General features: G+C 35.1%; 2 protein-coding genes across 11 annotated transcripts; both read right to left on the bottom strand.

The window, feature by feature from the left end:
• Positions 1 to 4,029: 4,029 nt before the first annotated feature.
• Positions 4,030 to 4,870, bottom strand: LOC108102434. Its single transcript, XM_017207411.2, has 2 exons — positions 4,741 to 4,870; positions 4,030 to 4,684 (listed from the first exon to the last, which is right to left on the bottom strand). Exons 1-2 carry the CDS (start codon positions 4,752 to 4,754, stop codon positions 4,066 to 4,068), a joined length of 633 nt encoding a protein of 210 aa, XP_017062900.1. The 5' UTR covers positions 4,755 to 4,870; the 3' UTR covers positions 4,030 to 4,065.
• A 4,223-nt stretch (positions 4,871 to 9,093) lies between these two features.
• LOC108102448 (double-stranded RNA-specific editase Adar) lies at positions 9,094 to 24,152 on the bottom strand. 10 transcript variants are annotated; one of them, XM_017207445.2, is made up of 12 exons: positions 23,897 to 24,152; positions 22,090 to 22,340; positions 18,844 to 18,931; positions 18,638 to 18,786; positions 18,116 to 18,413; positions 16,814 to 16,996; positions 16,471 to 16,751; positions 16,246 to 16,396; positions 15,236 to 15,401; positions 14,106 to 14,205; positions 13,568 to 14,047; positions 9,094 to 13,500 (listed from the first exon to the last, which is right to left on the bottom strand). In XM_017207445.2, the coding sequence occupies exons 2-12, from the start codon at positions 22,123 to 22,125 to the stop codon at positions 13,402 to 13,404; spliced, it is 2,031 nt and encodes a 676-aa protein (XP_017062934.1). In that variant the 5' UTR covers positions 22,126 to 22,340; positions 23,897 to 24,152; the 3' UTR covers positions 9,094 to 13,401. The 10 variants fall into 10 exon arrangements, with proteins under 10 accessions (XP_017062934.1, XP_017062935.1, XP_017062936.1 ...); XM_017207446.2 differs by having other exon boundaries at positions 22,090 to 22,227; XM_017207447.2 differs by having other exon boundaries at positions 22,090 to 22,129.
• Between the last annotated feature and the right edge of the window lie 1,686 nt (positions 24,153 to 25,838).

Below are 25,838 nucleotides of genomic sequence, written 5' to 3'. Positions count from 1 at the left end.
TCCCCGCCAGCACGACGAGCACGGCTCGTGTCACTGATTTCGCCGATGACGACAACGCCAACGACGACGACGAAGCCTTCCATGGAGTTGGGCTTGGGTGAGGGGGCTTGGGGTATGAGTTAGAGGTTTTTTCTGGTAGCAGAATGATAGGGGAAGGGGGTTGGACGAAGAGTGATGCTGCTGGGTCGCGGAGCAGCAGTGCAATGCCATTGTGTTGCGTTGCTTTGGCAGAGGGAAGGGGCTGGGCACACGACACACCACCACCTTTTATCCACACACACACACACACACACACCCATACAGAGAGAAAGAGAGCACATGGACAGAATGCATGTGCGCTCACACACACACACACACACACACGCTGTATACGTATACGTATACGAAGCTATATGTATGTATACAACAAGCCCTTGTTTCGCCCATTGGAATTGGGGGTTGAAAAAGCACACAGCGTCGTGTTGTGGCCTTTCTCTTGCCCTGCAAAAAGTTTTCATTTTGAACGAGAAACCGTTGTGGGTTCATTCGATTCGGGACGTTCGAGGCGGAAGTATATGCCAACGCTTGGCCTACAAAACAAAAAAAAAAGAAAATATTTATAACGCGTGAAACGTTCGGAACTTGTTGTTGCTGTTGTTGCTTTTTTTTGGCTGTTCATTTTGCAAAAAATTATATATTTTTTTTTTTTCCAAAAAACACATTCTTTTTGTTTAGTGAAACGCCTTGAGTGCCTTAAGGTATATGGTACACTTTTTGCCCAAAGTAAATGTGGGAAAAAGTAACTTCAAAGTGCCTAAGTAAGTTGTTATTATTGTTAAATAATAATATTAAAAAAAATAGTCAGACAGCCAGCTGTTGCAAGAACAGAAAAGGAAAATGAAACTCACAACTCGTATATAAACCGGTAAGTTAACTCTAATGGAAATTCTAACTGAAAGATGGAAACTGCATGACAACTAGAAGTGTTTATGCAACAAATGTCCTCGCAGTCTAGTAGTAACAGGTGTCTGCCACAGACTTCAGCAACTTCCGGTTGGTTTTATTTGTACAACCCCCTTTGTTAGCAACTTATTTTTTGGATATTTGCAATGCGGAAATAGCCAAGGGCCAAGTAGGGTAGTGTAACAGGTGGAGAAGAAAGCTAACAACTTGATAGATCAAAATTGTAGGGAAAAGGTTGCCATAAACTCAACAAGTTGGTATGGAAAAGAGGAAAATTTCTTTGGTTTTAAGGTAAAAGAACATATATATTACTATATCTTATCAGTTAGTAAGTTTTTATAGAACTTTTAATACCATTTTTGCCTAAACTTTGACATTTCCCTTAAACTTCATTAAGTCAGACTTAACCCTAGCTCCCATTTAGCTAACTATATATAAAAATATCACAGATATATACGTATGTATATATACAAACGATCATTTAGGCGGTCAAGCAGTCAGGCGGCTCTTTTTTTTTTTTTGAATGAACACAATAAGCAGCAGCAGGGCGGGCAGGCCCTCGAATGTTACCGCTCTTGGACCTTATTTGTTCGTTCTTCCTATTGAAGCTCACAATTACAGCGCTTTGGCTAGCCATTCAGTCAGGCAGTCAGTCAGTGAGCGGTACAACCAACCAACCAACCAAGCAGTCAGTCAGACAAACAGCCATCCGGCCATCGAACTATATCTTTGTCCACGGTCATGGTCTATTGCCTTGGCAGTGAGTGCTCTTGGACCACATTCAAATTGCAGTCAGGGCTTGTTTCCAATTCCGATTCAGACTATATATATATATATATATATATATATATATATATATATATATATATATATAAGCGATCAGGGGGATTGGCTAAATGCGATTTCTTGCCCTTTCAATTATATTTACTGACTGAGTTAGCTTGGGCAACTGGGCAACTGCACCCAGTGGTTGGTGAGTAACTTTTGATGGAGTTAAAAAGATAGATAGACCAACTTTTTATAGGTTTTACTCTTAACAATACAAAATTATAAAGAGAAGAAGAGCTAAAAGTGAGAATCTTGATCAGAAGAAGTCGTTTTACAACATTTATGATGCCACATGCCACACTAAAGATGTTGCACAAACGTTGGGGCGAGATTTGAGTAGGTAACTTTGTTAGATATTCGAAAGATCAGATCAGCAGAGGCAGTTTTTAACTATATAAGATTGTACAGGCATATATTATATATACACCCTTAGATATATACATAACCGACTATAACATTTTCGACTGTCAACGGCAAAGGCAAGTTAAGTTTGTTCTTAAAACAAAAGCGAGTGATAAATTCTCAAACAGATGACATCGCTAGTAGACATTGGCGCACCGGAAATGTGCGTGTTACAATGCCACACTCAACACAGAGAAACACACACACACAAACACACACATTCATACACACATAGACAGAGAGAGTTCCTGCCACTATGACGTTACGTTTGTCAACTTCCGCCTCATCGGTTTGGTGTGTGCGTAAGTGTTTGCCACAACAAAGAGGTTTCACAACATCCGCACTCACATCCGTTACAAGCAGCCAGTGACGTTGCCACACCGTTACGTTTTTGTAAGCCAACAAAAAGCAACAAAAACAAAAATAAAACAACAAATTTATATATATATAAATTTTAAAAGTAAAATTAAGCAGACTCAACTTTTTTGTATAGTTATATTCCATGTTGCAAACACCGGTAAAAGTTTCTGAGTTTGTGTCGAATGAGGCATTGTACTGGCTGCCTGCCTGCCTGCCTTCCTGCCATCCTGCCAGCCTGCATCCCAGCGACTTGTTTAACATCTGAATAAGTTGAGTTAGTAGAAGGCATACAAATGAGTAACTTCTTTGCTCTATAAACGTCTATAAAAGCTATACTATATATATATATATATTCCTGATCATCAAGCCACTGAACTCACTCGCCCTCCACTTCTAGGTTGGTGCGTTTGTCTCTCCTCTCTTTTTTTAATATAATTAACCTGACTGAAAATTGTATTATGCTATTATTGTATCGAAAACAACAACCATAACAACAACAACCAAACAGGAATATAAAAAATACTTGTGTGGCTTTCGCCGAGTGCAATATCATAGCCATTGCAGCCTGACTTTGTGTCCAATAATTCGATTTACTCACTTTTTATCAAGAGTCTGAGAGGCGAACCCCGCCGATCAATAGGTACCAGGGCAACCCTTTAATGGCACTCTGAGTGCATTAGAACCAAAGTGGCTGGTTGCAAACTTTATTATTGTGGCTGAGTACCAATAACCACCCATCCCTCCCCAACGCATGCAAAGTGAATGCTGCTGCCTCCTCTACATGCATGCCAATATGAGTTGTTTTTCCAACCAAAAACTTAGTAGCAACTGCTAGGCTATCAACACTAAACACACTCACTAAGGTATAGATAAAAAAAAAATCTCTTTAGAAGAAGAAAGAAACTTCAATCTGTACTAGAAAGTCCCATAAACCTATATTCCCCTCTTTCTCTCTCTCTCCAGGAAAGCTCAAAAATTGTAATAAAGATGTCATCACTTTGCAAAATTGGTTATTACCACGCTCTGACACGGATCTAAAGGCAGACATATAGATATATATATATACCTATATATATAACACACACACTTACACACACACTCACTCACTTTTTACCATAATGCCTTCGGGCCAAATCCAAGAAAACAAGCCACTTTTCACCAGCTTCCGGGTAAATGTGTTTATGTGCCTTTTGCTCCAGAGAACTGTCATCAAGAAAACGACAAGGCAAATACCCCGAAACCAAATGTCGTGTTCTGCTAACTTCGTTTTTGGTGGCTTCGAAAGCTCGAAGTTGCCAAGTTTGCGGGGGATTCTCTCTGTTCACATTCAGAGTGTTTAGACCAGGCTATGCCAGTCTCTGGGAGGAGGCTGAAAGCCTGAAAGTGGACTGATTAATTGGGAAAAGCGTTCAGCTTGTTAGCAGAATCTAAAAGCAGATCATAAATTTGCTGCTTAACTTAACAGTAGGCTAGTGTGAGATAGTTTAACTCGCTAAAGAAAGTTTCTTTTTATATTTTTATAACATCTAACATTCATATCACCCCACGTAGGCAGGCAATCACTAATAGCAAGTGCGCCAAATTTATCCAATAACACATGCCTGAGCCCTCTGGCAGTGGCAATTTAGAGTTCTCCTTCACACTCACGGCACAGCTTGCCACTTTTGGTGGCACATCGAAAGAGACTTCCTTACGATCCTTCAACTCCACCAACTCCATCAAGCTACCCTCTGAATGAACTCTCATCAAAGGTAGTCCTTCCAACGACTCCAACTTCTTTAGCTTACCCAAGTCATCGCAAGACACAGTTCGGTGCCTTAAACGAGGCGTAAGACTCAAAGTTAGACCTGGTAGGCGTGGTTTCGGGTTAGTTAGTCCTTTTAAATGAAAGTTACTAGGATTCTGATTAGTTTTCCCTTCTGCAACTACAACTCTTTGAAATGCATCCATCGAGGTAGCCGAATGAATGGTTCTCATTAGTTCGTTCATCGAAGGGTTGGCCAAATAGATGCTATCTTGGCCAGTTTCCAAAATGGTTTTGTTCTTAGCCAAAGATTTCTTGCCACTTTCCTTAGTTCCTCTCGCTTCTTCTTCATCTTCTAAACGTTTTAATATGCTTTCCTTGTTACCTTTTATAAAGGCACGACAGCCCCTAAAACATGATTTTTTATTGAAATTAGTTGGTGGGTTTTACCTCTTACAGCTTACAGTTGCATCCACATTGTTGGAGATTGTGTTAGGATATGACTGGAAAAGGATCCTAACGGGAGAAATTTGGGGAAAGTGTTAGTATTAGTTAGTAAGTTGGTGTTGTTAGACTGGAAATTCTAAGCTACTAAGATCTCAAAACTAAACTTTGATGTAAAGAGTAGTTAAACTCTTTTAGGTACCAAAAATACTTTTTTAAGAGTGAAAGGATTCATCAGGCAGTCTTGGCATCTTTAACTTTATCTTCTGCCTAAAATATTTCCAACTTCTAGAGTCTAAACATGATTTATTATCTTTAAAAAACTATCACAAACCATAAAATCCATTTCTAAACCTAAATTCCACTTCCCAAACATCCTTCCCCTGCTTTTCAGTGTAATTTCTTTAGCTTTTTGTTCCTGTTTTTTTGGCTCAGAGAGAATGTCGCGGGATGAAATGTCTGCATTTTATAAGCAATACAACAGCATACAGAGGCATCGCTGCCACGCTGTCGGCTTAAGTGCCTGCCACCCACACCCCCTCGTCACCCATCGCCATCGTCATCGTCATCGTACTGTGCACATTTCCGTTGAAGTAAATTAAATTTTATTTGCTTTTAAGTGAATTATTTACTTTCTTGTTTGTCGGTGTTTTTCAACGGCCAGACGCCTCTCCGCCGCACTTCTCAATGTTACATTTTGTTTGGGAAACATTTCGAATAATGGCTGTCATATTCCTCCCAGCAAAAATCTTGCTTGTTTTCAAAGTTTTAGTTAAAATTTATTAAAAACACTTTTAATATTACGATTTTTATGTATTTTGCAGAATTTTGGAATCCCTCAAGGATCTATGTCAAGTGATTAATTTTAAGGACAACTATAAAGCTCCTCGATCCTCACTGAAGTCGGGTTTCGTTAACAGCGGGCTGTTCTTTACTTTTCAACTAGTTCGTTGTCGACGAAACCTGCATGCTGTGTGGAAAATCAACGCTTAACTATCAACGCTAACTTTAACCTTAGCTAAGGTTAAGCTCTTCTAATCTAAGCTCTTCTGTAGTTATAAGACTTTAATTAATAATAAAAACAAAAATAAATTTAGAATCTGCCTGCTTAACCCTAACATTCTAGCTCTTATAGTTCCAGATATCTCAGGATTCATACCGATGGACATATTAACTAATCTCATTTAAATGCCAAAACTTACTTTTTCCAGATTTTCACTCAAATTTTTTAGTTTTTTGTTCATAACTAAGTCAAAAATGTCCCGAATATAGAATGTCATATCTCGTTGAGTTTGTTTTTTAAATACCAACAAATCTCTGTCCCCATCTCAAAAAGTAATATTATATTTTCCCCTTTTTTTTTTTTGTAAATTTTAACCCTTATTAAAATCGCAACATTGATTTTATGCATATTTTCCCCTCAAACAGGAAGTATTCTGCTCATAAGTAAGCCATTAATGGACGGAATGTGAAATATAATACCTCGTTGAGTTCGTTTTTCAAATTCCAGTAGATCTCTGTCCCCACCTTGAAATGTACAATTTTCACCATTTTTCGTAAATTTTGATGAGGTTACCCCTTACAGGAAATGCGATAGTTTGTTGTCCCGATTTTCTTCTAGCATCGTCAGGATTATCTCCATAACTAAGCCAAACATGGTCGGACATGGAGTGTTATATATCGTTGGAATTGCAATTAAAATTCCATTCGAACCTCATTCACACTTTAAAATGACAAATTTTAAACATTTTTTAGAAGAAAGCTGATGTTACTCCTTACCGAAAATGCGAAAATTAGTTTATCCCGATTTACCCCTAAAAATGAAAGGATTCTTCCCATAACTCAGCCAATTATGGTCCGAATGTGGAATGTCATACCTCGTTGAGTTCGTAATTTGATTTCCAACAAAACTGCTTATCCACCTTAAAACGTAAAAATGTTCCCATTTTTCGGAAATTTTGATGATGTTACCCCTTATAGAAAATGCAAAATTTTGCAAAAATTTTAAATCCCCAAAATCATCAAACGAATGATGAGGAAAGTTTGTGCCGGTCGTTAGCTGCTCAAAACAGTCTTTACTTTAGCTCTGAGCCCTGTTTTGGCTGAGTTATAGGCATGAAACCGATAAAAATATTGTCATTTTCTCTTAAAAGTCATACCTGAAGTCACCTGAACATAGTTCTAGTTCCATTTCTGTTAAAAATGGATTTCCTGATTTTTCAGCCCTTAAAACAGAGCTCGCACCGAAAATGATAGGGGTGTTAAGTTTCGGTAGTAAGCTGCATAAAACAGTCACTGCTTTAGCCCTACGGCTTGTTTTGACAAAGTTAGAGCTAAGAAACGGCAAAAAAGCCGAGCTCCATGCTGTCAACAAACGTATACTTGATTTTGAGCACAAAAAATCAGTTCTTTGGCCATAACACACCCAAAAATAGTCCAAATGCGAAATGTAATACCTCGTAGAGCTCGTAATTTAATTGCTTTGATTCCCAATTGGTCTGCATTCAAATCTGGGAAACTTCATTTTCGGCCGATTTTTGAAAATTTTGATGATGGTACCCCTTATCAAAAATGCGAAATTTGGGCCAAAATTGACTTTCCCAAAATCGAAAAACGAGTGTTAGGGGTGGTTCGTATTGGTCGTTAACAGCACAAAACAGTCATTCTTTTGGCTGTGCGTCTTGTTTTGACCGAGATAGAGCTAAAAACCAGAACATAGTATTGCAAATTTCTGTTAAAATTCGGTTTCCTGATTTTTTAGACCTTAAAACAGAGCTCGCATCAAAAAATCAGAACAAAAACGCAAAAAGTAAGTATAGAGCTGTTAAGTTTCGAAAGTTAGCTGCATAAAACAGTCATTGCTTTAGCCATGCGGCTTGTTTTGACAAAGTTAGAGCTAAGGAACTGAAAAAAAAAACCGTGCTTCTCTGTCAAAGGACGTATACGTGATTTTGGGCACAAAACATCAGTTTTTTTTGCTGTAGCACAGCCAATAATGGTCCGAATATGGAATGTAATACCTTGTTGAGCTGGTTTTTTAATTTCCTACAAAACTGTATTCACACCTTGAAAAGTGAAAATTTTTCCATTTTTCGTAAATTTTAATGATGTTACCCCTTACAGAAAATTCAAAATTTTACAAAAAATTCAAATCTCCAAAATCATCAAACGAATGATGAGGAAAGTTAGTTTTGGTCTTTAGCTTTACAAAACATTCATTCTTTTGGCTGCGTGCCTTGTTTTGGCTAAGTTATAGTACAAAATGGTCAGAAGAAAATTTACATTTCCGCGTCAAAGGACTTAATCTTGATTTGAGTAAGGTACATACGAGTATATACACTTTACAAAATCGGAAAGGCTTTCTTTGTGTTGTTACATACATTTTATCGAATGGGATATGTCCCTTTATAATGAGTTATCAATCAAATTTGTCCTGTTAACTTATAAACCACTTTACAAACCACAAAATAATAGACTTTGGATGAAGACTTACCAGACTTAAGATGGCACAGACAGGCAACGAAGTCCACGAGAGCATCCGACTGACTGCATCACGCTCACCCTTGCCCTAAGAAGTATCTCAAGGTCCTTCATTTCGTCTAACAAAGTTGCTGTAAAATACTTCCGATGAAGGTTTACCCAAGTTCGAGGATTACAGATCGAACCGTGATGAACCTAAAAATGGGATTTCTTTGATTTAATTATGGAATTCAAAATAAACATTCTAGAAACTTAAGCCAATGATAGTAAGTAACCTTAAAATTAAACAATGACAAGAAATTTGCAATAAAAAGCTTAAGAAAGGCACATAAATGTTAGAAAGAAATATAAATTTATGAATCAATAAAAAACATTTTGGAAAAACAAGAAAATTTAGAAAATATTTTTGACAAAATTGTTAGAGACCGATTGGTTTGAGAAGCACAGGTAAGCAAGCACAGGTAAATATCATTTTTACTCACTTGATATATGTTAGTTTAATATTGTATCTCCCTCTTCCACCCTCTGATAACCCAACCATTGCAAGAGCAAACCTTAGTTTCCCCCTTAAACCCCTTCTAAAAAAACACCCAAAAAAAGCCTTAAAGTCAGTCAGTTCTTAGTCATTATATAGCTTATATAGCCTGTTCTTACTCTTAAGTCAGCTTTAAATTAAAAAATAAATTAAATTAAAATAATATTCTTTAACACTCATCTGTCATGTTTTGTTTTAAAACCGAATAAAAATGTTTAAAATTTTTGAAACAAAAATACGGAAAAAGAACTAAAAATAGTTCCCCCTTTCAAAGTCAAAGTTTAGCTAAAAAACTTTTGCTCTTAAAAACGGTTTCTAAAAACAGCAAGAAAATATTTTTAAAAAATATTGCAAGACATTTTTGTACTCTATATATTATTGGTAATTTATTAAATTTTCATTTACATTAGTTGGAGACCGAACGATTTATGTAAATATTCATAGGCTTATAAGAATTCAATTTCGGCTTCAATGACGTGGGGATCATTTTATTGGCTGACAGTCGATTATAAAATAAAAAGGCCATCGTAAGAACTATTTTAAAATTGTTTGTTAAGTTATTAATTAATACATTTTGTTTGTTTCATTTTTGTTTTTTGCTTTTTGCCGACGACTTCAAGTTTTAGTCGTTTTTTAACAATGTTTTTGGTTTTTTTCTATTTAAATAGTCGTCTGGTTACTTGCACTAAATTTTGATCAAGAACAAAGTTTGGTTTTCTTTTACGTATAATTGTGTTTATTTTTTAGTTTTCATTTTAAGCTATGCATATACTGATTTCCGGGTACATACGGCTCTTTTTTTTAAATTTAATTTTAAGTTTTTAAACTAAAGAAGCGCTGCTATAATATTTATTGGATGTCAGCCACTTTCTTTCGGGTAAAACCTTTCTCTTTACGAGGAATCAATATCAATTAAGTTTCAAATTAAAATTAGCTTAAAAGAGTGAAGGAAAACCCCAACCAAATTCGGCATAAACTAAATATGATTGATCGCTTTTCGACTAGATTGTTGTTGTGGCTACTTTGGTAGGTATATCTTAAGGGTTCGTTTATCTAAACCCACTCCTTGAAGTTATGGTAATGGATAAGCGAAGTGGTGTGTGTGTGTGGTGTGTGTGTGTAAGAACCTTATTTTTAATCCAAGTTTGTTCTGTTTATTAAGATATTAATTGTGTGTTTTTATTAGGTTTTTGGTTTTATGTTTTTCTGTTTTATGTTTTTTCTGTTTAAATAGTTTGGATATTTGCACTAACTTTTGATCGAGAACAAAGTTTTACGTATAAGTGTGTATCTCTATATATGGTAGTATTAAGTTTGCTTATAATGACTCCCAAGTCTGGTCTGGTCTGGTCTGGTCTTGTCTTGTGGAAAACTAAAGCAGCAATGTCTCAAAACCCTCCCCACCCAAACCTTATCCCTCAAAGTTATGAAGAAAATCTGGTCAAACTGACTTTCAAGGATAAGCCAAGGGGCCAGGCTGATGTCTGTGTAAATCTAAATTAGTTTTGGTGTCTTTTATGTGTGTGATTTGTGATCAGAATAAGAATAAGAAGTAGATAAGAAGTAGATAAGAAGTATATAAGAACTATGTAAAGAACTATATAAAGAGTATGTAATGTATGTAATGTATGTAATGTCTGTCTCTGTTATGATCTGAGAAACCAACAATAAACTATAAAGTATAAAGTGTTCTGCTGTCTGCTTATATAATTTATCGGTTATAGTAAGTTTGTATCTCAACGTTTTAAAACTACAAAATCATTATAAGTGTTAATATGTTCACCTTCGATGTTGCCCCATGTCTGGATATTCTAAAGAATATAAGTTAACCCATGTTTCACATCAGTTAGTTGTCTTATAAATTTGTCCTAAGCGACTAATCCGTATTATGTAAGTTGCAAGTTAATTAGGCTTTTTTTTCTACGCTTTTGATAACATTGTTTTTGGTCTCAACGCCTCTACTTATCACTGTTTCTTCAGGCCGGGGGGGGGGGGTGTGGGGTAACACCCATATACCCCCCCGCCGCCTCTATAAGCATCTACTTAGGTCCGGAAGAGAGAGGAATACTTTCCAAAAAGTTTTCTTTTTTTCTTTTGCAATTTGAGCAACCTTCTGTTTCTGTATACTTCGTTCATATTAATCCATATATCATATTATATCATATTCTATATCCATAATCATAGCAAGCCAAGTACAAGAGTTGTTTTTTTCTTAACTTTCTTAACAAATTAAAAACTAGTTTTAGTTTATGTCTTAGGCAAACTAAAGTTGTTGTTGAAAGTGAAGTGAAATGAATTAACAGGAGTACAGGAGATACTCGTTTAATGACTAGCATTTTGCCAACTTAAAAAGAATTTCTCATATATGTAGTTATTATAAGGTTTTTCATGGTCTTAGATAAGTACCTCGTTAGATTGATAGATTGAACATGGGGTCTTGAGAATATACCGACAAACTAGCCTACAAATATGTTATGTTTTCATTTCTTATATATTTTCCCAATACAATTTTCCATTTTGCTTGTGATTTGTGGTTTTGTGGTTTGTGGTTTTGCGGTTTGCGGTTTTTCTTAGAGCCATAAACAAGTTGACTATTTGCATTGCCTTTAAAAATGATATTTTGAGGAATCCCAATGCTATACCCGCCTCTTAGATAGATTACTTATATATCTTTGTAAAATTTCTTCTTATTTGAAAATCTAATTGCGACAAGCCTGCGGTGCCATGTCATTTAAAATGTTTTCTTATTTCTTTTCTTTTTTGTTTCTTCTTTTTCCTATATAGTCATTGATTATTATCTGCTGCTGCTGCTGCTGCTGCTGCTTATCATAGAATATTTAAGAATGGATAAAATGCAGCTATGCTGGAAGTACTAGTAAAATTTAGTATCACAGTATTTTATATAAGATCAACTTTTGTTTTTATCCATCATATATGCGGTATGTTCTTGCAAATATTACTTAAGTCAATTATATATCTTCTCGTATTAGAAATGGCATTTTTATACGTTTATTATTATTTTTTAATCGAGTAATGGAGAAAATCTCACAGTTTTCTTTTGCTTTTTCCATGAATATGCTGCGGTAATTATGTTTTATATCAAAATTATAATTAAAATTTGGTGTTTTTTACTATTTGGGAAGAAGTTTTCATAAGATTACTAAAACTTAAAGAAAAACCAAAAATAATTTGGAATAAAATTGAAACCCTTTTGAAAGTCATAAATAGAAACAAGCTCTATGCTGCTCTTACAGCAGTCCTTTTCACTTTCACGTTGCATGCAACTTTGAAGGCAAAGAGAAAGAAACTAACAAGAAAGGGAAATATTTAAGGGGTCATATAAGTTGGAAGAGCGCAATGGCAAGCAAGTTGCTGGACCAAGTTAGCCAGCTTTTTGGAAGAAATAAGGAAGAAGTGGGCTTAGAATAAAGATATTATAATGGCCATCTCTCTAACGCTACAAGCCTTAGTCATGTCTTTATCTTGCTATAGAATTTGTAACTAATCTATGTAATATATATATATATCCTTCGTTCCTTTTTTTGTGATATTAACTAATACGATGGTTAAGTTAAAATGTTAAAGAAATCTACGCAAGTCAAGTAAGTTGTTTCAACCAAGAACACAGTTTCTTTCATTCATTGCAAAATCGATGAAAGCTTAGATGTAACTCTCTCTCTTTCTATATCTCTCTGTATATATATAGATAGAGATATATATATATTAGAAGGAAAATAAGTTGAATTCATCTAAAATGTATTTTTACTGTTTTTTGAAATTGTTCTTTGTTTTGTTTCTTTTCTTTTTTTTGTGTATATATTAAGCGTGACTTTATTATTATAATTATTATGTCGTTGCAAATAACATTACTTAACAAAATACATTGCTTAAACGTTAACAGAACCACTTCTAAGATTCCTGCTTGGGTTATAGTTATTATTTCATTTTATTTATTTCTTCGTTTCTTTTAGTTTTTTTCTTTTGGGTTTATAAATATTATTTTAATAACTGTCTTGTAACATTATCTATGGCTAGAAACTTAAACTCAAACTCAACTTAAACTCAACTCAACTCAACTCAACGCACTTTCAAAAATAATCATAACAGCGTGGTCGAGAGGCGACTATTGAAAATTGAATCTTTTTTTTCATAATTTGAAATAATAAAGCTAATGATTGAGAAATCTTATTAAAATTGCTTTAGCCAATTTGATTTGTTCTTCAGTTTAGTGTTTAGTTTTTACTTTTTGTTCTTTTTTTTATATTTTTCTTTTTTATTGATACAAAAAAAAACGCCATAATACTCCTTTACTCAGTTCCAGCATAAAAACTACATTCTATTCTATAAATATTCTAGAGCCGTTCTTTGTCATATTTGGAGCTGCTAAAGCATCTTTGTGCTTCGTTTTGTTCTTGCAATTTGGATAATGGGTTGGGTTTGGTGGTATGGGGCTAGATTGGGTTAAGATCATGTTCATATAAGTTGACTGCTGTTGCTGTTGCTGCTGCTGCTGTTGCTGCTGCTGCTGCTCTTGCAACCATTTAAACTTTTCAACTTCTACTACATAAGAAATTCTCATAAAATCTATATCGTCTATAACTATTAATTGCTTGCCGTTACTGTTGTCTTTTTTTTTCATTTTTAATATTAGTGCTGAGGAGTGCAGTCATTCGGCAAGACCGAACTCGTCTTGTTCTATCGGTTTCTTCAGCCAGCTTCCGAGGTCTTCCCTTTTGAACGCCGAAAACAATTCTAATTTTGCAATCTAAAACAAAAAAGATAGAGTCACATTATTAATCAATTAATCTGAATAACAAACTAAATCCACTTACTTGATAGTCCTTAACGTTAGCTTTGGTTTGGCCATAGTCAGTGGTTACTTTGCGGACTAAAATACCTGGTAAGTTTGCCATTAGAAAACCATACTTAACAAAGAACGCCTGCTTTGTGATTCGGGAGACTTGACCGCCAATCGTTCGACCGGTCAGTGAGTTGACCACCTCAAGTTCTGTATCACCGATGGTCCAATTTATACCGAAATTTGGGGCCTTGGCCTGATTTCGGGGTTCGGCCGATGTGACCAAGGCTAGGCGTGGCTTATTCAAATGATACGGCGGTGGCAGGCCCTGAATTGATTTCTCAATTCGCCCGCAAACGGCACGATACATGTGCTCTGGATGCAGCAGGCTGCCCAATACAATCGAATGCAGGTACACGGGTTCAATTATGGAAGACAACAGAGAGCCCTGTATACCGACAATGTTCCAGCGGGCAATCTTGTCCGAGCAGGACATGGTCAACAGGCGTTGTCCCTGTAAGTTTTCATTTTTTCATTAATGTTTCTTAATATTTGTAGATAGATCTGTTTACCTGTAAAACGCCATCCCACGTCTGGATTCCATCGCTGCTTTTAACTGGAATTGTCCCTTCGCCGGACTCAATTTTCGTACGCAATTGACCGCGAGCTTTTCTGTTGATTGATGGTTATATTTCATGATTGATTCGTTGTCGTTGTTCGTTACAAGAAATGAATATGAAAAACGAAAGTTATTAACTTGTCTTACTTAGTACTTGTTACTCATTAAAAAAACATGCCAAGTCATACTGAGAACAAATCATAGTTCATAGTTTGGTGTGGCAATGGTAAACTTTTTTGATTTTTGGCTCATTTTTTTATTATTTTGTATTATTTTTTAGTTAATTTTAAAGTAATAAAAAGTTATTCGGACTCAAAATCTTGTTAAATATTAGCTTAACCCCTCTGTTAAAGTCTCTAAAGTTATAGAAAGACTTCTTACAGAGCCTTTAAGGTTGGTTAGAATGATTTTAAGCGGGTTTTTTCTTGATTTTTCTTGATTTTTTCTTCATTTTTCTCGACTTTTTTTGATTTTTTCTTAACTTTTCACAGACAGACAACTTGGCCAGACTTTACCACACTCAAGACACAACAACTTGAAAGGAAACTTAAAAAAATACCTGAATTTCAGTTTACATTTCATGCTTAAGTTCAGATTGATAGCTCCACCATATACGATATATACAGTTTCGTGCATTTTAAAGGCCACAAATTCTGCAATCCTTAGACTCTAATTTTGTATTTATTTTTCATATTTTTTATGCATTTCCAATTATATAAATTTTTGATATTTTCTCGCTTTTTCCCAGAGAAACAATAAATTTGTGGCACTTGCAATTTTTACCAGCACGCAGCTGTACATATAACAGGTATATATATATATTTTTATTAACTTTCTCAATCTCAAGATATCTAAGGCATTGCCGGTTCTCATTTAGTAACGTACAGATATGGTATATATATATATTAATAATAATTATGATTCTACTAATACAGTTTTTGCAAAATGTAAAATTTAAAATATAAAATATATATATAATATATAGTATATATAGTAGTATATAGCATATATAGAAAGTAATTGATTTTCGTAAATAATTATTAAGTATCAATAAGTATATTATAGAATGTCTTTTGTACCAACCTATTTGGATGTTTATCAACACCAGTGTCGTTTTCGTGAGGACTAAATATCCGTGCATCCCCACAAGGTGCTGTATTTATATACAAATGGAAATGTACCCCGGATTTTAGTTTGTAAGGGTATTGCCCATCAGTATTCCTCACGAAAATCGACTGATATGCTGTGGCTAAATTTAGAGGAGAGAATCGATAAAGAGTAATCAAATATAAATTAAATTAAAAACGAAGTAGTTTATGTTTAAGTTTCATTCTTTTCACCAATACGGGGGGTGTCTCGTATGTGGCATGAAAAGAAGTCAAATAAAACAATCGGGAATAGTTTTGGTTTTAGTTAGCAAGGCGAGGGGCGGGGCGGGGGGGCAGGGGGGGTACTGGGTATTGGGTAAGCATAAAAAGCCAATCTACTTTCGTTTTTTAAAGCCTAGTTAGTGAGTTAATAATTACTAATAAGAAAAAATACCTATTAAAAACAGGCAAGGAACAGCCTGAACAGCCTTTAACAATTTGCAGGTCAATGGGTCAGGGAAAGACCAGCGGGCCTAAAACCGAAATCATAACACAGCCCAAGTGGCCTAACAATCTCACTCAAAGGTTAGTGGCAATCAGAATTAGTAAGAAAGTAAGCCTTAATATTAAAATTTGTGCTTAAAATGGAATAAAGTAATTCTTGCAAGGACAAAGAGGGTCGCCCTTTTGTACATAAACACCTTCTGTAGCTAACCGAGACAGGGAAAACCAAAGTCAGCGTTTAACTTTAAGAATGCCTAAAAACTAAAATCAACAAAAAACAAAAACCAAAACAAAAGAGGAGAATTCTCAGTGCTGTCATAGGTTTGAAGGAGAAACAAGTTCTCCAGACGTATTTTCACTAGCCATCATTAAAGTTATTAACAATCAACGACTAGATTTATGCATTATACTTAAGTTTAACTTCTACTAAATATCAGATATATATATATAATATATAATAATTAGTATAGGTAAATCAAACTTAGCATCAAAGAACTATACCCTGATTGCACTGCAGATCCAGCTGGGCATATAAGTACTTGAGAAGACATCGCCGGGATACGATCTCGGCATGGGAATCATTCAGGACAGCACCGTTCACACTCATATGTTCGCCGCTGACGCATTTGGTGCCCGTTGATACTGAAATCACCTGAACGGAGAGAAACATATATAGATTTCGTATTTGAGTTGATCATTATTACTATATCTCCATCACTGACTTACTTGGGCCTCACAGAAATTCATGTTTTCAGTCATTACAATGCCCGCCAATACCTTTCGCCGCGAATAGGCCTCCTGACCCTTGATCACCTCCATGAACTTCTCCAACACCAGACGTCCAATGGTATCGGCATGTATCTGTGGCAGCTCCATGGACGAAGACTTGTCGTCAATGGGCAGGGGTACGTTTTTCTGTGGCACCACCATGGGACTGTAGGAGATATTGCACAACGAGGCCAAAGCTGCCTTGGCTGCCGCATTTTTCGCCAGCTTCTTGGAAGGACCTTTAAAAGAGAAAGTAATTTAGTTTTTAAGTTATAGTTAGTTTTCCCCACAAACTACAGACCTGTTCCATCGAACTTCTTCTCGTTAATCGTCACAGTCATCTTGAAACGGCAATTATTCTGCGCCCCATCAATGTTAATGCACTCGAAGTTGACGTCGTTGAAAAGTTCGTAGAGCAGCATCACAGGGCCTTTGTCCGGAACCTTTTTCTGGCCATCTACAGTGATGGCACTCTTGCTAACATCTGCCAATAGACAAGAAGTTAAGATAGTTAAATCTTTGCTAAATATCATTAACAAACTTAACTCTTAGTTAGCTAAACTTATTTTACACGTTATGCTGATCTTTCTCCAACCGTTTTAGCAAAAAAAAAACAAAGGCAAAGGGTAAACATAAACATAAACTTAGGAAATTTTTGTGTTAAGATAAAACGTATGTTTAAGGAGTTAAAGAGATTAAGTAGTTGGGAAAATCGAAACTTAAATGAAATCGTTTAAAAAAAAATAAGAAAGAAAGAAACTTCACAAAACTTAAGGACCAGAAGAAGGTTTTCCTTTTCTTTTTAGTAAATAACATTAACAGAAACAAATTAACATTGCAAACCTTCTGAAACTTTAAACTTACATTTTAATGTTAAAATTTTAAAGGAAAAAAGGAAGGTTAACTCAAGGTTCATTAACAGAGGTTGTACGACATTTTCAGCCATAAAAGAGAACTTTTTAAGAACAAGAACATATAGCTTATTAACTGGCTAAAGAACGCCTTCTACTATAGCATTTTTCCCAACTTTAAACATCTTTTAAAATCATTTTTAAGATCTTAAAACCATGTTCTAAGTTTTAGTACCTTAAAGGCTCTTATTTTTCCATCTAAAAATCACTAAAATTCCTCCATTAACAGAAACAAATTAACATTGCAAACCTTCTGAAACTTTAAACTTACATTTTAATGTTAAAATTTTAAAGGAAGGTTAGCCCAAGTTCCATTAACAGAGGTTATATCACATTTTCAGCCATAAAAGTAAACTTTTTAGGAACCAGAACATATAGCTTATTAACTGACTAAAAAACGCCTTCTACCACAGCCTTTTACTATACTTTAAACATCTTTTAAAATCATTTTTAAGACCTTAAAACCATGTTCTAAGTTCTAGCTCATTAAAGGCTCTTATTTTCCCATCTAAAAATCCATTTAAAATCCCTAAAAATCAAGTTTAAAGTTAGAAAGCCACCCAAAAAGTTCATAAAATTATCATCTTTAAAAATAATAAATTAAAAATAGTCAACTAAAAACAAAAAAAAAACAAAAACAAAAACGAAAAAAAAAAGAGATTAAGGAAAGGAAAATAAACACTAATACTTGCTCTGACTCATGCAAAACATTTGTAGACGCAACGTGGGTGGTTCAAGCGAGGTAAGGTTGGATATCTTTTCGGTCAACATTAACTTCTGTATGATCTCGACCTCTTGACCTTTGTACAAATTTTCAATACCATTTTCAAGATGCTCATCGCTGGTAAAGTCCAAATTGCCCGATGGCTTCAATGGCGACAATACGGCTCCATCCTTAAACTGTATAAAGCTTCGCAATGCCGTGGCAGCCGCCTCGATTCGTGCAACCTTTTTACTGCGTCCCTGGCCCAGGTATTTCTGTCCATCGACCTGAAATATGTTTTAAAAATAAATCTTAGTTTAAGTTTAACTTTTCCACTTTTCATTAATCTCATTAATCTATAATCTTTATTCATATAACATTTATGATCTCGTCTGGCATACTAATTTTATGCCAAAGAGAGAAGGTTTATGATTGATTTTGGTTTTGCATTTTCCAAGACATAAATCGCTGTTAATGTACTTGGAACATGGCAGCTGACTTGCTAACTCACCTCAACGGATATCGTAAATAAAGGTGCGTGCACCGGACCAGTCTGTGACTCCAATTTGTAAATCAGTCCATGTCTTAACTCATTCAGCATTGCCACCGTGTTCTTTGGCTGCGGAATGCGCTCCTTGCAGATTTTCTTCTTTGGTGCTGCTGCAAGGATTCCATTTAATAAGCTAAGGCTAAGGTTAAGAACCAAAAACGACTTACCAGCATATTTTGGCATCTCATAGCGCCGTTTTTGTGGCGACTTTCGGTTATAGCCATTCATGTTGATATCAGAGGGTACACTCACCGGCTATGGATATTCATATATGATTAATTATTAATAGATTAATTTGAATTTAGGATTACATTTATCGTTTAAACACTGTACAGTACAACGAAAAGCATTCAAACTTCCTTGCCAAGGACCCGTGTTCCTCGTGTGTGTGTCTGTGTGTGTGTGTGTGTGTGTGCATGCATGTAGAAGTCAGTTTGAGAAATGAAAATACTTTCTTTTCTTTTCCTTTCCTTCTTTTTAGCTTTTGGAATACATTACTCGGAATCACCATCGCGATGATGTTTGATATTGATATTTGTATAAATCGCATATTAACTACCATACATGCATACACACACACACACACACACGCACACACCATGTTAGGTTTTATGATTACGCACAACAACATCGATACCATATAGACAGTTATAACAAGACGTTTGTGATACAATAGGCACAACAATATGTTTAGTTTTGTAGATAAATGTCGCACATTTCTTGCTCGATTAATAGTTATACAAAAATATATTTGAGTGTGGGGTTTCCTTTCCTTCTACCATAAATGATATATACGAAAAAACAGGCCTACCAAAATTTTCCAGGACTGCTACTACTTACATTGCCTGGCAATGTTGAGGGGGGAAACATAACTCGACGCTTAACAAACAAACGCGACTTTTTCCCTGCAGCATAGTAAGTTGATGATGATAACGATGATGCGGCATAGAAATTATGACGTTGCTGATAACAGAACATAGAAGATCTTTGCATTCGCATGGGATGATGATGATGATGATGATGGCAAGAAGACTTGTAATAGGCCCGGCCTGGTTTATACGACACTGGATGATACATGATCACGAAACTCGGTATATTAAAAGGTTCTTTCTTGAATATTTGTGTTTTTTTTGGTTTTTCAAACTAGCTAACACAACAGCTAAGACATTCAAGACCGTTGTACGACCTAACAGCGACTGATAATCTTCGTGTTTCCCGGCTAAGCAAGCGCACTGACATTTATCTGACAACGACAAAAGCCAACTGCGGCTAATTTTATAGAAGGAACTGCAATTATGAAAAAAAAAAAAAAACAAAATCAAATTTTAAAAAAATCTACATACATGTGTGTAAAAACACATGCCTCTGTACGTGTATAGATAATTTGCGCGACTAGCTATAGCTCGATATTTATATACCCTTTTTTCCGAAAAGGGAAGACACATGCGGCTGTCCATCTAACAGCAAGGGATGCTAGTCTTTCTTTCTATACACGATCTTGCTTAGTTCTAAGCTACTAATTTAGTTTATGGAATCTAACTTGAATTCGTATCAATTCAAGTTTTAGTTTTAACATTATATAGTAGATAGATATATAGTTTAAGATTCTTGCTGTTTACAAAAGGATACCCATCAACCTTGCCTCTTCTAATGACATCTATCACTTGTCTTGAAAGAGGCACGGCATGTCGTGGTGCATGTCGAAAATCGAGATGCTTTGTGGCTGATAAAAGTGTTGCAGCAGCGGGGCCAGAAGGCAGATTTCGTCTTCGTATTAATGAAGTCAAAATGTCAGAAAGGCATTACAAAACCCAGCCCACGGCAGCCCATGAACGAAATTACATTAAAATTTGGATGCCGTTGGAGCGATTATTGCTGCGGCAGCTGCAAGTCGCTGCAAGCCGCTGCCGTCTGCAGCTGCAGCACAAACTCAGAGATGCATGAGTTGCATTGGCGTATCACAAGATTTGCAGTAATCAACGGCAAACAAAATTTTAAAATAAATATATAAAAAGATATATGTGTTTGTGTGTGTGTTAGTGTGAAAGTACAAATACTAATACTCCGGGATATACGCGATATATGTATATGCGATACGATATAGTACATCAGCAGAATCGAAGAAGAATTCATATATTTTTGGTCAAAGTTTTGGAGGAATTGACGCCTACAGTCGTCTTCTGGGCTATTTGGGTGAGCGTAGGTTGGGGAGAAAAAAAGGAAACGATTTCTTCTAAGAAAATGCTTAAAAGGAAAACGGTCTGTCTAGAAAGTTACTTGAAATCAAATTAGTTTCTAACTAACTAACAACAACATGCAAGATTTCTATCAAAAGTTTATCAAAAATTGAACACAAAGAAAGGAAAAAAAAAGTGAATTTTTCTAGAAGTGAACATAACTTGGTGATTAAAAAATCGAAGAAATTAATCAAGAAAGACCATGATGAACCCATTATTAGGCCTCATACTTAGGTTGTTTTGATCAATTTCGAATTCTTGAATGCAACCAACATACTTATATAAGATCGCACCTGTGTGTCGAGTGTCATTTGTCGGACAATGTGATGGCAAAAATTGCAAATGTCTAAAAATTATAAATTAGAACCAGCTAGCAGCCCTTTAGTGCTTAGGTATTTTCTTTTCTTTCTTCTCAAATTTTAAACAATAGAAAAAAAGCAGCTTATCATTCATCCTAAGTCCTAAGGCTAATAAGAAGAAGGTTGAAACAGTTCAAAAAGTTATCTTTCAAAATATATACAATATCATATGTAAACGAAATGAAAATCAATAGAATGTTGCTGCGCTTTTTTTAAACGTGTTGTAAAAATTAGCTTTCTATATGGTAAAAAACTTAATTTGTTAGCTTAACAGAAGTTACTTAGTTCTGGTGGTGGTAAGAAAACATGCCTTTTAGTAACAGTAACTACCGCCTAAGTTCATGCTAATACTAGAAAGTTTTAGTACTTAAATGGCCTTTAGTTTAGTTTTACCTTTTTTAAATGATTTTTGATTTTGTAACCATACTTAATAATCTATCTTTATCTTTAAGATAGAAAACTTTTTAGCACTGCCATATTTATGGCTTGACTTTAACTTGACTGATAAAGAATATATATATAGAAAAGCTATACATTATTTACAACACGTTTTTAGCTGGCATTCCATTTTGGACTTTTGATTTAGGTGCAGTTTAAAAACCCACCCCATCCACACCGCCCCGTGTCAATCATTCAAACTAAACTAAGCATATAGGCTAAATATTTACTAAACTTAAAATGCATGCTGCAGCAGCTGCAACTGCAACTGCTGTTGTGTGCGAATTACAACAACAATAAAAACAATTAAATGCATATAAATTCCACTTAAAAAGCCATAAAGAAATCTATTTTTTAATGACGGTTTTCGTCTACTTACGTGCTGGGGAGAATTGTTATTTGCGCTGTTTAACATGACTCTGGAATCGAATTTCACGTTCTTTTTTTTTGGTTCTATATATATATAGATATATATATATGGTATATATATATATATATCTTGGTGAAATCTGTTGTGCTATTGTAATGGTGATTTTTATATAGGAGTATGATGATGATGATGATGATGATGATGATAATACCAATCGGAAAAAGTAACACCAAAACCGATATTCAACTGAAGCGAAAGCTCTTTTTTGTTTTGTTTTTTTGTTTTAAAATAACTTAAAAAATTCAATGCTAATGTCTAAATTAATTAAGCTACAAAACTAACTTTCATTTGAGCGTAACTTTTATCTATTCGTTAAAATTTTCGTTAAATATATTATATATCGAAATTTGTTGCCAAAAAGGGTTTTTTTGTTTTTAAAAAAGTTCACAAAAAGTTGAAAGTTGAAACTTGCAATATGTAAAGTAGCTAACAAAAATCAAATTAGATCAATGGACTCATGTGGAAATGGCAGGAAAACTGCGGGAAATAAAGATATTTAGAATAGAGGAATATACAATCTTGACTTTTCAAGAAAAGAAAATGTTTAAAAACTGTTTTCGATATAATCCGCAAGCATTGGCATGCGTAGTACCATCATTCCACATGCATGCAACATACAACATACAACATACAACATACATATGTACGTTGTATGTTGTTTAGCTTTGTTACACGTTTTTTTTTTGTTTTTTTTTTTTGTTTTTTTTATTCAACACAATCGATTTTCGTACACTCACGCTGTCGTGAATTGGCGAATTTTTTCGAATTGGGACTACAGCCATATCGACTTGGCTGGCCAAAAGTGCATTATATATATATATAGTATATATACTATATCTATGCACTACACTTTGTGGCACATTAGGTAATTACACATATTTAAAGGCAACTACATACGTATTTTCTCTCTGTATTCGGCTGTTCTGTTGTTCTATTCTGTTCTTGAAAAAGTCACGCATTCGTAATGAAAACGTCACGGAAACGTAAGGTTCGATTCTGTAAGTCACTTTCTTTTCTAGCCAGTCGATATATGAATGGACGTCAACTTATTGGCTTATATAGAGTATAGAGGAGGAGGAGTAGAGGAACCTCCCCCCTATTAGACAGAGGTGAAGGCGAAGGCAAAGGCAAAGGCAAAGGCGGGTAATGGAACGCAATTCACTGCAATGCAGCAGAGAAGCCTTTCCTTTCGTTTCCCTTTCTCTTCCTCTTCTTCTTCTTCTTCTTTCATTGCCCCTTTCTCTTCCTCTTCTTTCCTTTCCGCTTTTGATGTTGGTCGGAATCGGAATCGGAATCGGAATGTTACGTCGCATGTGCTTTTGCATGTGTGCTTTTGTTTTTGCCATGTAGCTACGTAATACCCAGGAATTGTCAACTTTCCCGTATATCCACTATATCCACTTTCCTCTTCATCACAAACCTATTACATATATAGTATAATAGTATAACGAAAGTATCTCAAGCTTAGAAAAGATAACATTAAGATCGAACAACATATCTGGAATATGTTTTACCTACTATAAGGAGATCCACCTATGTTTTGTATCTTTTGCCTATATATTACGAGTATTTTGCATAAATGCCCGATTTACAACGACACAAATACATACATACATACATACGACTGCCTGCACATATATATATATATCTATGTATGTATGTACGTACGTACGTATATATGTATGCACATTGTATGTACGATGTGATGGTCTCGGTCTCCGTTCTGTTCTGTTCTGTTCTGTTGGCTACTGCATACCTTTTTTGCTTGTGAAAACGAGCTCTAATTATTGATTTTTACTTCGCTGTATCGGCAGAGTTTCACTTCTTCAACAACGTTCTCTTGGCTGCATCTATGCTGCGCTTTCTGCTCTTTGCTGCTGCAGATTTGTGGCGAGATTTAATGGCTGTTTACTGCTGTGGCGTGCAATTATTTAATTTAGCGGCACTCGAGAGAGAGAGAGAGAGAGAAAAAAAAAAAGGGAGCGCACACACACACACACAAACACGCACGCACACGCACACACACTGGCATGGCCGGGGGGACAAACAAATCAATTTTTGTTTGTTTTTTTTTTTTTTGCTCTCGTTCGTCTTTTCGGTTTCGGTTTTTCTTTGATTTGCGCGGTGCTGCCTCTTTCTCTTTTTGCCGCGAATTCGTTGCAATGTTGCAGCAGCACAAAATGCAGTCGCGGTTCACTTGTTTTAATGTAAAGGTTTTAGTTCATTACATTAGAAAAAAAAAACAACGACAGTTAGAGTTTTGTTGGTCGCTGGCGATGGTCCTTATTCGATATATATTTCTCGTATTTTTCTAGTATTTTTATCGCAGCACGTTGCTGGTCACACAATGAATTTATTAACATTCTTCTAACAGTAAAAGTCATGGGACAATGTATATCTAACAGATCCTGTGACAACTGTTAGTCCTGATGTAAACCGTTTTTGGGACATGGGTTGGAGTCTTGGATTAACATTACAGTTGAAGTTTTATAAGAAGAATTTGAGTTAAATAAGTAATGAAAATATAACTTATTTATTTTATTTATATGATAATTTATCTTTCTTCTTTTTGGTTTGGTTTTTGTTTTTTAAGTTAATGTTTTTAATTTCCTTCTTTCAAGATCATGAACTAGTTTTCTCTATTCGCCGTTTTTGTCCAGTGGCGCTTTATGAAAGGACTACTTAACAGAAATGTTAAATTTATCTTTATTACGGCTGCCTATATCGATAGTATCTCATCACAATGACACACGATAAAACTTTCAAAACTTATCGGTATTTCGCAATAATCTTAAAAGCGCAATTTTTTGAATGCATACTCATATGCATAATCATAGTCTTGTTTTAAATTTCGCATTTTCCTTTATGTATGGTATCATTCCTTTGATTTTCTGTTTACATTAACACAAAATTCCTATATCTTAACCCTGTTCGGGTTACTGTTAATAAAAGCCACTAAAATATCCTGGATTGAATTGACTGAGAACTGAGTTGGTAGAGAACTTTGACTGCTGGAAAAGCTTGGTCTGGTAAGGGAAATGGGTTTTTCCTTTGGAAGGGCAAACTTTCTTAAAACTTAAACTTTTGTAAAAGACCTTTTTAGCTGCCGTTTAGCTGTTTGTTTTGTTTTGACTAAGTTAGAGCTTAAAACCCCGTACTACTATTGCTACTTTCAGTCAAAAAACCTAATCCTCATTTTCCATCAAATATTAACAGTTTTTTGTCCATAACAAAGCCAATATTTGGCCAAATTGGGAAAGCAATACCTTGAGCTTGTTTTTTATTTCCCAATATATCCGTTTCTCCACCTCTAAAAGTAATATTTTTGCTAATTTTCGCAAAAATTGATAAACTGGCCCCTTATTAAAAAATCAAAATTCTGTTTTTCCCGATTTGCCCCTTAAAATTGATAGTATTCTCCCCATAACTAAGTCCGTAAGGGTCTAAATATGGAATGTCATACCTCTATGAACTCGTAATTTGATTTCCAACAAAACTGCATACCCACCTTGAAACGTAAAAACTTTCCCATTTCTCTCAAATTTTGATGATTTTGATTTTTACAAGAAATTGAAAATTTGGCAAAAAATTCAAATCTCCAAAATCATCAAACGAATGATAAGAAAAGTTAGTTTGGCTCGTTGGCTTTACAAAACAGTCTTTATTTTAGCCGTGAGTCTTCATTTGACAAAGTTATA

Source organism: Drosophila eugracilis, unplaced genomic scaffold, assembly GCF_018153835.1.
Source record: "Drosophila eugracilis isolate 14026-0451.02 unplaced genomic scaffold, ASM1815383v1 contig_2167, whole genome shotgun sequence".
NCBI lineage: Eukaryota > Metazoa > Arthropoda > Insecta > Diptera > Drosophilidae > Drosophila > Drosophila eugracilis.
Note: the sequence above shows the minus strand (reverse complement) of the source record. Positions and strands in the feature narration are given on the sequence as shown.